This window comes from Chanodichthys erythropterus, chromosome 18 (assembly GCF_024489055.1).
Source record: "Chanodichthys erythropterus isolate Z2021 chromosome 18, ASM2448905v1, whole genome shotgun sequence".
NCBI classification, from domain to species: domain Eukaryota; kingdom Metazoa; phylum Chordata; class Actinopteri; order Cypriniformes; family Xenocyprididae; genus Chanodichthys; species Chanodichthys erythropterus.
The window spans coordinates 1,900,001-1,912,826 of record NC_090238.1 but is presented as its reverse complement, the minus strand read 5'-3'; the positions used below and the strand labels follow the sequence as shown (position 1 = coordinate 1,912,826).

Sequence of the window (12,826 nt, the reverse complement as noted above, 5' to 3'; positions counted from 1 at the left end):
CGCCACCTAATGGATCCTGAGATTGGACTGTGTTCATCATGCAGCACAATATATGACATCTGTGTCAAACTGTGCTGGAATAATAAAGATTTCAGCAGACTTTAACATTTAGGGGCAATGAGAGACAAAACAAAGGTCACATAAATATGACAACTATGGCACTTCAGTGTTTTCTGTGTGCTTTGATTGGCTCATGTGTGTAAACGGTAAGGCAGATGCTGATAATCACGGGTGTTAGCATGCCATGTACAGCCCTTGACACGCGGCCTGTCCTCTCATTACGGCGCTCTCCATTAAGACCCGTGTAACGCAGCGCGATAAACATGGTAAAACGGTCTAGAAAAAGTTGTTCGGGATAAAATATATTGTGACAATTTGGCTTCAAAGGTTCATCAATAAACTGACAGATCATTTAGTGTCAATTAGGAGTGATAGATCTGCAAATCCCGGGATTTCTGCTGTGGGATTAGTGGGAACAGAGCGCCGGTGATTGAGCACGAGGGGTGACATTGAGATGAAGAAAAAGTCCTTGTCTTCTTCAGAGGGGACGATTACTTTGTTTTAGAAGGAGAATCAATGCGTCGAGAAGCCCTTTAACACCTCCCAGTCGAGAGAATCAAGATAAGTTTGGCAGACGTGCAGAAGTGACGCTTTGACCTTTCTTGAGAGACGTGGAGAGTTTGCTTCATTCTGAGCCAATAGATGTGATCAGAAAAGCATGCTAACATACACGCTTAAAATAAAGCTTCCAAAAGGGGTTTGATGCCATAGAAGAAAAATGTTAGGTGTGCCAAAGAACCTTTAGGTGAAGAGTTCTTAAAAAGAACCATTTTTTCTAAGTGAAAAGAACATTTTAATAAAGTAAAGAATCTTTTTCCACTATAAAGAATCTTTGGAAGTTAAAGATTCTTTATCGAACCATTGATGCCAATAAATACATTTATTTTTGAGAGTGCACTTTAATTTCTCCTGTATACTGAGCACATATGCACATTTTCCATATGCATTTTAACTACTGAATTTGACCTGTCTATTTACAGCATGAAGCATGAAACGGAAGTGATATCAGCCACTATTTTAACATGCATTTTTTACTCATTACTTGATCATGTTTACATGAAAATGAATTAGAAATGCAAATTTCTATTTTTTTTTTTTTTTTTTTTAAAGTCTGTGGTGTGTTTTCAAAATAAGCCTCTTCTGCTCAACAAGGCTGCATTTATTTGATCAAAAATACAGTAAAAATTGTGAAATATTATTAATATATAAAATAACAGTTTTCTATGTGAATATATAGTAAAGTGTAATTTATTCCAGTGATCAAAGCTGAATTTTCAGCATCATTACTCCAGTCTTCAGTGTCACATGATCCTTCAGAAATCATTCTGATATGATGATTTGATGCTCAAGAAACATTTATGATTATTATCAATGTTGAAAACAGTTGTGCTGCTTCAGAGTTCTGTGGAAACGGTCATATATTTTATTTTTCAGGATTCTTTGATGAATAGAAAGTTCAAAAGAACATCATTTATTTGAAACAGAATCTTTTAAATTATATTTTTGATCAATTTAATGCATCCTTGCTAAATAAAACTATTTATTTCCTTCAAAAAAATCTTACTGACCCCAATTTTTGAATGTGGACAACCTTTGAAGTGGATTATCATGGAAAAGATTCACTTTCTATTTTTTAAAAATACATGTGCAGTATAGAGACTGTGAGTATAAAGCTGATTAAAAATATTGATATTAAATTTTTTTGTTTTTTTTAATGGTGATTTTACCAAGTATTTAGCATGAAAATCACTGTGTCATATGATATAAAGTGGCTTTTTGAGAGTACTTATATCAAATAACTAATTTTGAACTGCATCTTCATATTTGTTAAATAAATTTAGCAACGTGAGCTTTACTGGCATATATTACTTCTGCTGACAGCTGATTCTCTGACAAGATTCAAACATCTCATCATTATATTAACACTGGAATTAAATGTACATATGATGCACATGTAAATGCAATGCAGATTTCAGGGTTCATCTACACTGTACATTATATTATTTTTGAAGACTGGAGTTCTTTTCACAAGAAAATACTATTCCAGTCTTTCTACTTTAAAATTTCATGTTGAATTCAATGTGTTCCGTGCCGCTTCTTTGTAATTATTTGTTAAATTTACTAGCAATTTCTACACCAAATATTTTTTCATTGTACATTCAGAATCTGCAGTTGAATTGAATGGATTCAGAATGATGTATTTGAGGAGCATTTTTATCAGAGACTTCATAAGGTGTTTGTGTTTTCTTACATTAGAGTTTTACAGGTGAAATACTAAAATAAATGCTGCCATTAGGAGTGACATAATGTTCATTTTGGTCATTCCAGTGAAACACATTTAACAGGAGATGATGCCATCATGTGGCGACTGACGGTCATTGCTTGCCGTTTCTCCTCTAAACAGAGGGAGCAATTCTAGGGGTCCACATCAAATCCTGATGTAGGATTCAGTATAATTTATTAAAAATGTTTTACATCCAAAAATCATTCACGGTACTTTACTCCTCCACCCTCTCCAAAAAGAAAAGCATTTGACCAACTACGGCTATACGAGAACTTCTCTTTATGCAACTTAAGCAGTTTAGTGAGATGAAAAATCCAAATAAGAAATGAGATTAGAGAGATAAGAGGATATTAACACTGATGAAAACAAAAACACATTTATAACAAAAATGAAGAGAAAAAAGAGAGAGATGTTTTAAAAGGCATAAATGTGTACTCTGTTATTCTGCAATAATTGTTGGATTGCAAACACATCTCACATGTAATGCATGTCCAAGTTCCTTTCTGATATATAAAAAACAATACAAAATGTATATTTATGTCATTCATTTAGCAGACACTTTTATCCAAGGCGACTTACAAATAAGCGATTCACTTTAAAGAGGCAAAGAAGTGTTAGTAATACAATGTTTCAGAGACTAGAAAGAGTAGTAATTATTATTACTATTTCTTATTGATATAGTAAATTATGGATTACCCATTATCTGTTTAATAAAGTGCTGGACTGAAACACTGCTGTTTAATAAAGCATTGCAAGCGAAGACCGTGTGTGGAACTCTTTCAAGTCTTTGCATTTTATTTTCTATTTATTTGTTGACTAGATGAAGGACAGGGGCCTGTACCATGAAGCCATATTAACTTAGGTGTTTCAGATTAGTTTGCGGCAATCCTGGGTTTTAGGTACCATGAAAGTGACTTGGCTTTTAGCGGTGTTCATCTCCATAGTAACTTACGCCCCACGGCTAACCTGCTCCGGGGCAGGTTATGTTCTGGGTTAGAGATCTCAAACTGGAATTGGGCCAATCAGATGCAAGCAAACTGACACTGACACATCCAACGCAATAAAGTCACTCCTCCAGTTTCTCTTCCTCCAAATTAAAGACACGATATAGCAGCAAAAAAAAAAGAATAATTTTATTATTTAGATATCATTTCTATAATTATTATATGATCTATATTATTAATCCATTACACACAGGCAATTTTAGTTTAACAGTTTTTATAAGGCATTTATGTTTTAATGAATATTAATATATATACAGATCATATGTAATATAAATAAGCTAAACTTTAAATGTCATGTGACCTGACAAGTTTGAGTCTCTTTCGCTATATATCAACTATATCAACTAACTTCACAACTTTCACTTGAAAGATCATTTCTTTTATTTGTCCTCCTTCACAGACAAGTATTTTCCATTAGTGTAAATGCATTTAAATTCTTCATTTTCAGCAAAAGAGTTTTGAATCGCGCTGGCTCTCTCGCGAGAAGTGAATCACAGTTTATCATGTTGCAAGGCATGTGATTGGCTGTTCGCCACTGATGTCACAGATTCATGTGCACGCGCTCCAAAAAGCCTGAGTTGACAGAGAAAGTTGATGATCAGCATCATGGTACAAACAAAGCCAGATTGGAGATGTTTGATTGTGTCAACTCAAAACTAATCCTATAACCCTGAGTTTGTTCAACTACCATAATGGTACAGGACCCTGAACAGTGTGGGCTTTTAGAAAAGCAAAACATGAGAAACGTATGTGTATCTCAGGTGTGTGTCTCAGGTGTGTACTCACTTGGCAGATCCGGATCCTGTGCTCTCCTCCGCCCATCCTCCCTGCCGACGGGCCGGTTTCGGTGGAGGACCCTGAGATCAAACACACATTCATCACACACCATCAGTACATTCACAGCAGAACAATCAGTGTGTCTTCACATTAACTCAGATATTCAAAGGTACATGTACTAATATTTCAGGTGTGGTCATGTAGCCAAAATCATAGCTTAAAAGGGTCCTATTATGCTTTTTTTAAGTGTGTAATGTTGCTGTTTGACCATGAAAAAGTCTTCTCTTCTTCTCTATATCAGTGTTTCTGAACTCCTGAAACACCTCCATTGTAGTCTTGAGTTTCTTCACAATAATAATTCTCATTTAAATAATTCATGCGCAGAATAAAGGGGCGGGGCCTGGTTGAGTTAGTTAGTAGTGTGTTGAAACTGGCGGTTACGGTAAGGGGCGGGACATTTCCCTTATGACCAATCACAACACACTGGTCCAGCCGACCAATCAGAGCACATTGTGCTTTTCAGAAGGAGGGGCTTCATAGAGACAGGAACTAAACAGAGCGTTACTGACAGACTGGGAAGAGAGGAGCTGCAACAATGGAGAATATGAGGAAAATAATCAACATTCAATCTAGTAGAGCACAAAAACAACATCAAGACAAGATAATATGGTCCCTTTAATTGTTTTTTAAAATGACTGCTATGAGGCAAACGAAAGACAGGCGTATACCACCAATCGCATCTTCTGATACTTTATCATGACTGTGAAGACTTTATATATAGAAAGATGGTGCACTTTTATTACCGAAAATGGGAGAAAGTGCAACACGCAATATATGGTGAAATAAGTCCTGCCTCCTAAATAAGAGCCAATCGCCAATTGGTAAAGACATTGCATCACTGCAGCGGTCGTTAGAAGCTGTCAGATTTCATTGGTGATTTCGAAAGCTTGGCGATCAGTTTCGGAGAATTTGATGTTTACCCATTCAAAGAGAAAGGAGCTGCATTTGCATGCCTGGCAGGCGTTTCAAAGATGGCCGCCGAGTGAAATGAATGAATTTAAAATTGTCACAATATTACTGTTTTTACTGTATTTTTGATCATATAAATGCAGCCATGGGTGAGCAGAAGAGACTTCTTTCAAAACATCTTTATTATTGCAAACTTTAGACCAGTATTGTACATATATATTTAACTTTATATAAAGAGCTGGAAGATAATATATTTACACTTTGTGATGAAATAAAGAGTGTAGGACACTCAGAGAGCACTGAAGAAGTTTGATGGTGTAAGTGTGGGAACTGCTCTGACCGGCATGACCTAAAATAGCTTCACAGCGGAAAAAAAACACGCATCTCACTTTATTCTTTAATTCTGAAAATAGTCACTAGGGCTTCGACGGCGGCTCTATGAGCGGCTGAATAACGGTCCAGCTTTAAAATGACAGAATTCCTCCGGGCACAACGAGGGTGGGCAACCCACAAATGCATTTTTTAAATTAAAAAAAAGCATTTCTCATTACCAAATTGGGTCTGCAAATAAGCCAGAGCCCTGCAGGAATTCAGTTACTTTCAACATAAAAAACACAGCAGAGCAAATAAACTTCCGTTCCTGGGTTCCTTCAGCAGGGTCATTTGTAAATCCTGATGTCAGGACTCAGAGATGGCTGCGGGGGGGAAGGGTCGCTCTGCATTCCACCTCAAATGGGATGCTATGAGCGAACAAGCCTTTCATGAAAATCGTGGAAAATGGGTCAGCAGAGAGAACGAGGGAGTGTTCATCAGGTGCCATCATTACACCAGAATGAAAATCACATAAACGTCTCCTGTGCTGAAGATATGAGCTGATCAATTCAGCACTTCCCAGGCCGACAGTGGGATAAAAAACAAACAACAAAAAGAACTTATAATAGAAATAGACTACTGTATTACCAAAACTTAAATTAATGCATTAATGCAAGTTAAATTATTGATTTAATTAAACTTTTAAGGTTGCAAGCATTATTTTGACGAGTTCTGTTGACATAATAATATAGATTATTACATTTGTACAAATTGGTTGATTTACATGACACCTATTGGTTGGTTTGTGTTACATGTCAGTCAGATGTCCTCTTGGGCGGTCTTTGGCCAATGAAAGCTGTCATGGAGTCCAGACTGAAGGTCTGGCTACGAGAGACTATCCGGATTACACTCATGCTACACACATTCATACTATATCAAACATAGTTTTTTAGTGGTTGTGAAGTACATACTTGTTCAAAATAAGTACCTACTCTAGAGAGTATGCGATTTCAGACACAGCCAGTCACTAAATTAAATCAGCTGTTTGAATGAATCGGGTTGAGTGAATGACTCACTCATTCAGACAGTGACTTGCCACCATCTACTGGCAGTTTTAGTTTAATATTTAAAGTATCATTTCATTAAAAATAAAATAATTTAAAGGTGCCCTAGAATCAAAAATTGAATTTATCCTGGCATAGTTAAATAACAAGAGTTCAGTACATGGAAATGACATACAGTGAGTCTCAAACTCCATTGTTTCCTCCTTCTTATATAAATCTCATTTGTTTAAAAGACCTCCGAAGAACAGGCGAATCTCAACATAACACCGACTGTTACGCAACAGTCGGGATCATTAATATGTATGACCCCAATATTTGCATATGCCAGCCCATGTTCCCAACATTATGAAAGGCATTACACAAGGGCAGCCAGTATTAACGTCTGGATCTGTGCACAGCTGAATCATCAGACTAGGTAAGCAAGCAAGAACATTAGCGAAAAATGGCAGATGGAGCAATAATAACTGACATGATCCATGATATCATGATATTTTTAGTGATATTTGTGAATTGTCTTTCTAAATGTTTCGTTAGCATGTTGCTAATGTACTGTTAAATGTGTAACTGTTAAAGTTACCATCGTTTCTTACTGTATTCACAGAGACAAGAGCCGTCGTTATTTTCATTTTTAAACTGAATAATTCATAGTCTGTATAATTCATAAACACAACTTCATTCTTTATAAATCTCTCCAACAGTGTGTAATGTTAGCTTTAGCCACGGAGCGCTATCAAACTCATTCAGAATCAAATGTAAACATCCAAATAAATACTATACTCACATGATCCGACGCATGCATGCAGTATGCATGACGAACATCTTGTAAAGATCCATTTGAGGGTTATATTAGCTGTGTGAAATTTGTTTATGCACTGTTTTATAGTCGAGAGCTTGGGGGGCGGGGAGCGCGCGATTTAAAGCTGCAGTAGGGAGTTTTTAGAAAACGTTGACTTAGCCAGAAAATTTGAACAAGCACAACTCACAGGTCACTCCACCTTGCTCTCTGCTGCGCTACAGCCCTCCCTCCACAGCTCTTCCCCATCACAACGGAGCCTGCCGTGAACGCACAGGCTGGTAAGCAAGCAGGGCCACCGATGACGGCGGATAAACAGTTATGGCACATTCACTGATACGAACAAAACATCAACAATATGATTTACATTGACTATGGCCTTCCCATACTTTGACTACAAACTTGGTCCTCAAAACATTACGTATTTTGCAATACATGTAATGTAACTATATGAAATGCACTATTTCTATAAGTAATAAATAGCTAGTAAGATAATATAACGGTTACAGTACGCAAATAACTCGCTTCTCCGGTTATCTCTGTATGTATATTTTAGCCAAGAATAAAACAAAATTTGTTATTAAACCACTCTGCCTCTTTTCGTTTTATTTAAAGAAACAAACAAAAACATATTAATAGCCTCAGGCAACGAGTGATTAATTATCTGCAATGTCTGCTTATATTTATAACAAAACTAAATATTAAACAACCCTGCCTCTTTTCGTTTAAATTTCAAACATATTGAATGAAATACTATTTGTGCATACTCTGATTATCTTCACTGTAATGAAATGAAATAGGCTTTAACATAAAACACAACCTTCTCTTTTTATTAAATGTCAGTTTTAATGTTCAATAATAGGCATTATAAAAGGTATAAAAATATACAATAAGAAATAAAGCAAACAATTCAGTCAAGCGTACAAAATCAGCGCTTTAGTATGATACAAAAGTTAAATAGCCATATATAAATTTATGAAACGTCACGTTGCCCTCAGCCAAAACGGAGCCAGCGGCAAACGTCAGAAGGATTAGCCGAGGTAAGGCTGCTCTCGGCTGGGTACATGAGCGCTGAGAGTCCGGTGATCGCCTGGATCTCAAAACTCCGACAACGTCAGATCAAATTTTCAGAAAGGCGCTATCTTTATCAATTAACCACAAATTTGAGCGTTAAACCAGCACATTCTCGCCTGAAAAAATCTTAAAACTGCATATCATGACTTAATAGAGCCCGATCACATGAAAATGCGTATCAATGGTACGAGTTTGTAATCTCGTAAAATATATACGCCAAAATGAGTTTTTCGCGTGCATATGATACGCACTTTATGGGGTATTATACGTACGAAACTGGATTGTTTGTCCGCCATAAGCAAAGCTGCTGCACACCGGTAATCTTGAATTTGAATGCCTGTACACGCTGTGCACTATGGCTGTGTGCATGATAGGAGTGTGATCAGCGCGCACACAAGCTTGATTGACACTGCTAAGACACTCCTCCTGACTCTGATTGGTTGGTTCTTACCGGGAGCGGTGTATTTCTGCAAATGGCAATAGGACCACTGGGAGGAGCCAGACGAGCTTGATTTTTTCACAGATTATCTGTCTCATATTCTACTGTCAGGACATAATGACAGGTTTAACAAATTTGTATAAAAATACATTTTTACAAAAGTTACCTACTGCAGCTTTTAAGGGCCCACAGCCTGAATCGGTGCATATTTAATGATGCCCCAAAATAGGCAGTTAAAAAAATTTATGGGGTATTTTGAGCTGAAACTTCACAGACACATTCAGGGCACACCTTAGACTTATATTACATCTTGTGAAAACTGGTTCTAGGGCACCTTTAAAAATAATAAAATCATAAAAATGTATATTTCAGTATTACAAATATAGTGTCGTATTATACTAACTGAATTTAAATGTAGGAATTTGGCATAAAGATGATGCAAACATCCAAGCAGTGTTGCTGCAATTTTTTTTAAATAATAGCACAGTATAGGGCTTTTATTGCCAATCAAATCAAATCATTATCAACATCCATCTTTGACACAGAAGTGGCATTGATATATTTACACAGCATTTACAATTTGTCTACATAAATTTAATTTAATATTTAAATATGAAATGATTTCTAATTTTAACTTTTTAATTAAAATGTACTTTAAATATGAAACTAAACTGCCAGAAGGTGGCAGTAAATCACTGTCTTAATGAGTTCATTCATTCATTCATTCAACCAATTTGTTAAAACAACTGATTCATTCAGGAACGAAATGATTGTCAAACCGCAGATTCAGTCAGTACAACAAAAACATTTGTCTGTTGCACTCTGTTCTGCAGTTCATCATTTTGAAATTTTCGACGGCGAAATAAAGAAAAAACAAAACAATATTGTGTCTAAAATGTAACACACAATGTTAACTTATTGTTCATTTAACTTTTATAAAATAAATATCACAGTTGCATTCATGCTGATTTGGGGAAAAGGGCACTCTTGCTCGTGTGATATTGTAATACAACTACATCATATCATATGATATAATAAGACAAAAACTCACTGGGGCAAAAATGCCCATGTATCTTGAATTTTAAGGGCATATAATAACTGCATACATCATGCAATGAAAGTGTGAGTGACAAACTCAATGTCAGCTGGCACATCGTTAATACAATAATTACAAAATCATCATAGACTTTGCTTATAATAACACACCCCTACGCACAAAAAGAATCAACTTACAACTGCTACTGAACTGACATTTACCCATTTTCTTCTGCTTTCTCTTCCTGTCGCATGCAGGAGACCGTACGTTACACACTGTCATAAATGCTGCGAGGCCCGCAAATTGTCAAGTGAACAAGCAAATCCACAAAGAAAAAATAATATGTATGCTAATTAGACAGTTTTAATTGGGTAAATCTAAAATCTAAGACCTCTCATAAGTAAAAAACAAGACTTAAGACTTTTTGTGGCCTTAAATTTTAAAAATCTAATTTAAGGGAACCCTGTCTAAGGTTATAAAAAAATGCATTCATAAAGGTAAAAATGCCCCTGGAAATCAATTTGAGGGCACGTTTACATGACAACCATGTACTAAAAATTAAAGTTTTTTTCTTTGCGTTTTTCGTGTGTTGACGACAATGTTGTCAAAACGATCCCCGTTCACACGGATCCGTGAAAATGACTAAAAACGCTGTATTCTGCTGCCAGGCCAGTAGATGGCAATGTCACTTTGTATAGAAACACTTCATGCATGTAGACTGAACATGTAATATGCATGACAACACTGATGTATCATGTAAAAATAAATATAAAAAATAATATAAAATAAAATCAGCCCCAGTGTTTAGCATGAAGTAAAATGTCTACAAGGAACAGAGATCTCAACGCTGGATGCTCTACGGACGAGGATTAGGGCCAAGCAATAATAAAAAATTAAAACCATCTCAAGATTAAAGTTGTTAAATTTCGAGAAAAAGTTGAGAAAAAAGTCAAGATAAAATGTTGAGAATAAAGTCATTAAATTATGAGAAAAAAGTCATTAAATTACGAGAACAAATTCGTTAAATTACGAATTTGTTCTCATAATTTAACGACTTTTTTATCTTAATTTAATGACTTTATTCTCATAATTTAATGAGTTTATTCTCAACATTTTATTTCGACTTTTTTCTCGAGATTTAACAAGTTTTTTCTCTAAATTTAACAACTTTAATCTCGAGATGGTTTTATTTTTTTATTATTGCTTGGCCCTAATCCTCTTCCGTAATGCTCGGATGTGTCTGCTTCATAAAAGTAAAACATACACTTGTAAAGAAGCAAAATTAAACACTGACTATCAAGACATAAGGAAAACAGGCCTGTCACCCATCATGCCAGAAAAATGTATTTCATGTAGATGTGAGGTCACAGGGGACTCGAGAATCCTGGTTTTACATTGGAAAACGCAACCTAATTTGGAAAGTTTACAGAAAAAAGAAAAAAAAAACATAGCTAGGATTCCTAGCAGAACTCATGTACGGCTCTCAGCACTCTTGGGGACAAACCAAGAGCGACCAAAGATGGCATGCCTCAGATGCCGATGCCCTGCAGTAACGCAGAGAAATATGCCTCAAACAATCTTTAGTTCATGTGTAAGGGAGAGAGTTCACTGAGGGAAACTCCCAAAAATAGAACACACCAGAATAAACCAGTCATACTCGCGCTCAGAACAGGCTTTGCTCTGCATGCAGGTTTAATGTGCCTACATCAAAATAGACAATATTAATAAATATACACATTATATTAAGAGTGGGTGATATACGATATAGATATCACTACTTTTTCAGATAGGATCACAAAATCTTATCACCATTATTTTTAATGTTGACTATTTTACGGAAGCCTGTTTCTGCCAGGGAATAATAAATAAATAAATAAATAATAATCGTGACAATTCTGACTTTTTTTCTCGCAATTGCATGTTCATAACTTGCTATTCTGACTTTTTCTCAGAACTGTGAGATATAAACTAGATGACCGAATGATCGGGCGATTTTTGGCATTTTTAATTAATTGCCATCGGTCGATTGTGCTGCAAATTAGGCTTATTAATTGGCAGGCGCATCAGTTGTGGTGGAACACGTGACGCTGCCTTTTGCGGCAAGCAGATTGCCATTCTGATGGCATAAAGCCCCGGGTACACTTTATTTAACACATTCCGCTGCATCTCGCGCACAGTTGAGCATGCGAGCCTTTCAAAGTATACTCTTTTCTCTGTGAGCCCAGAAAGACGGCTGTTTTCAAGCGCTCAAGTCACTCAGACATGCGCTGTTGTACGAGGACCGTGCACGCGGTCTCAAAAATTGGGCTGCACGCGGACGGGGTGTGTGGACGTCTGTGGACCCTCCTGATGATGAAAACCTGGTAACAATTTTGGTAACAAACGTTGTATAGGTAAGTTTCGACATTATCCATACTGTTTCTGTACGTTACTGGAGAATTTCTCTCCCTCTGAGGCTGCGTGTGAGACGGAGCAACTCACACTCTGCAGCCGTGCCTCATTCACACACAGATCGCAGGGGAAAACTAAATATTTTGAAAGTGTAATTACGTTGTAGCCTAGTAGAATTGATGCCGGCAGTGTTCATTTTGACAGCAAATTTTGATTTAGTTTTAGTCATAGTCTTTTGACTAAAATGCCATTTAGTTTAAGTCATATTTTAGTCATCGGAAATTGTTTGTTTTAGTCTAGTTTTAGTCGACTAAAATCAAATTTAGTTCATTTGTAATGCATTAAGTAAGCATTTCTCTAACAATACACTGATACACATCTGAAATTCTCTAAACTGTTTATGTTCACTTAAGACAACCAACTGTAGTTTACTCGCCAAAACGGATGTTTTTTGACCGTTCAAGTGCAAAAACACATGAAAGAGAGCTCAATTCAGTGCTTTTCAGGGATTGACACACTTATCATTAAGGTACTATTATAGATTTTGTTAAAAAAAAAAATTATTAGATTTGATATTTATTTTTTCTGATTTCATTGTAATTTTAGTTAAACGTTTTAGTATT

General features: G+C 36.1%; 1 protein-coding gene across 1 annotated transcript in view; it reads right to left on the bottom strand.

Moving 5' to 3' along the window:
* LOC137006503 (Intraflagellar transport protein 43 homolog) overlaps window positions 1–12,826 on the bottom strand; it is a 34,673-nt gene that overhangs the window by 19,647 nt on the left and 2,200 nt on the right. The window contains exon 3 of the mRNA XM_067367323.1: window positions 4,135–4,205. Coding sequence (XP_067223424.1) covers window positions 4,135–4,205 — 71 coding nt within the window. The remainder of the gene's footprint in view (window positions 1–4,134; window positions 4,206–12,826) is intronic.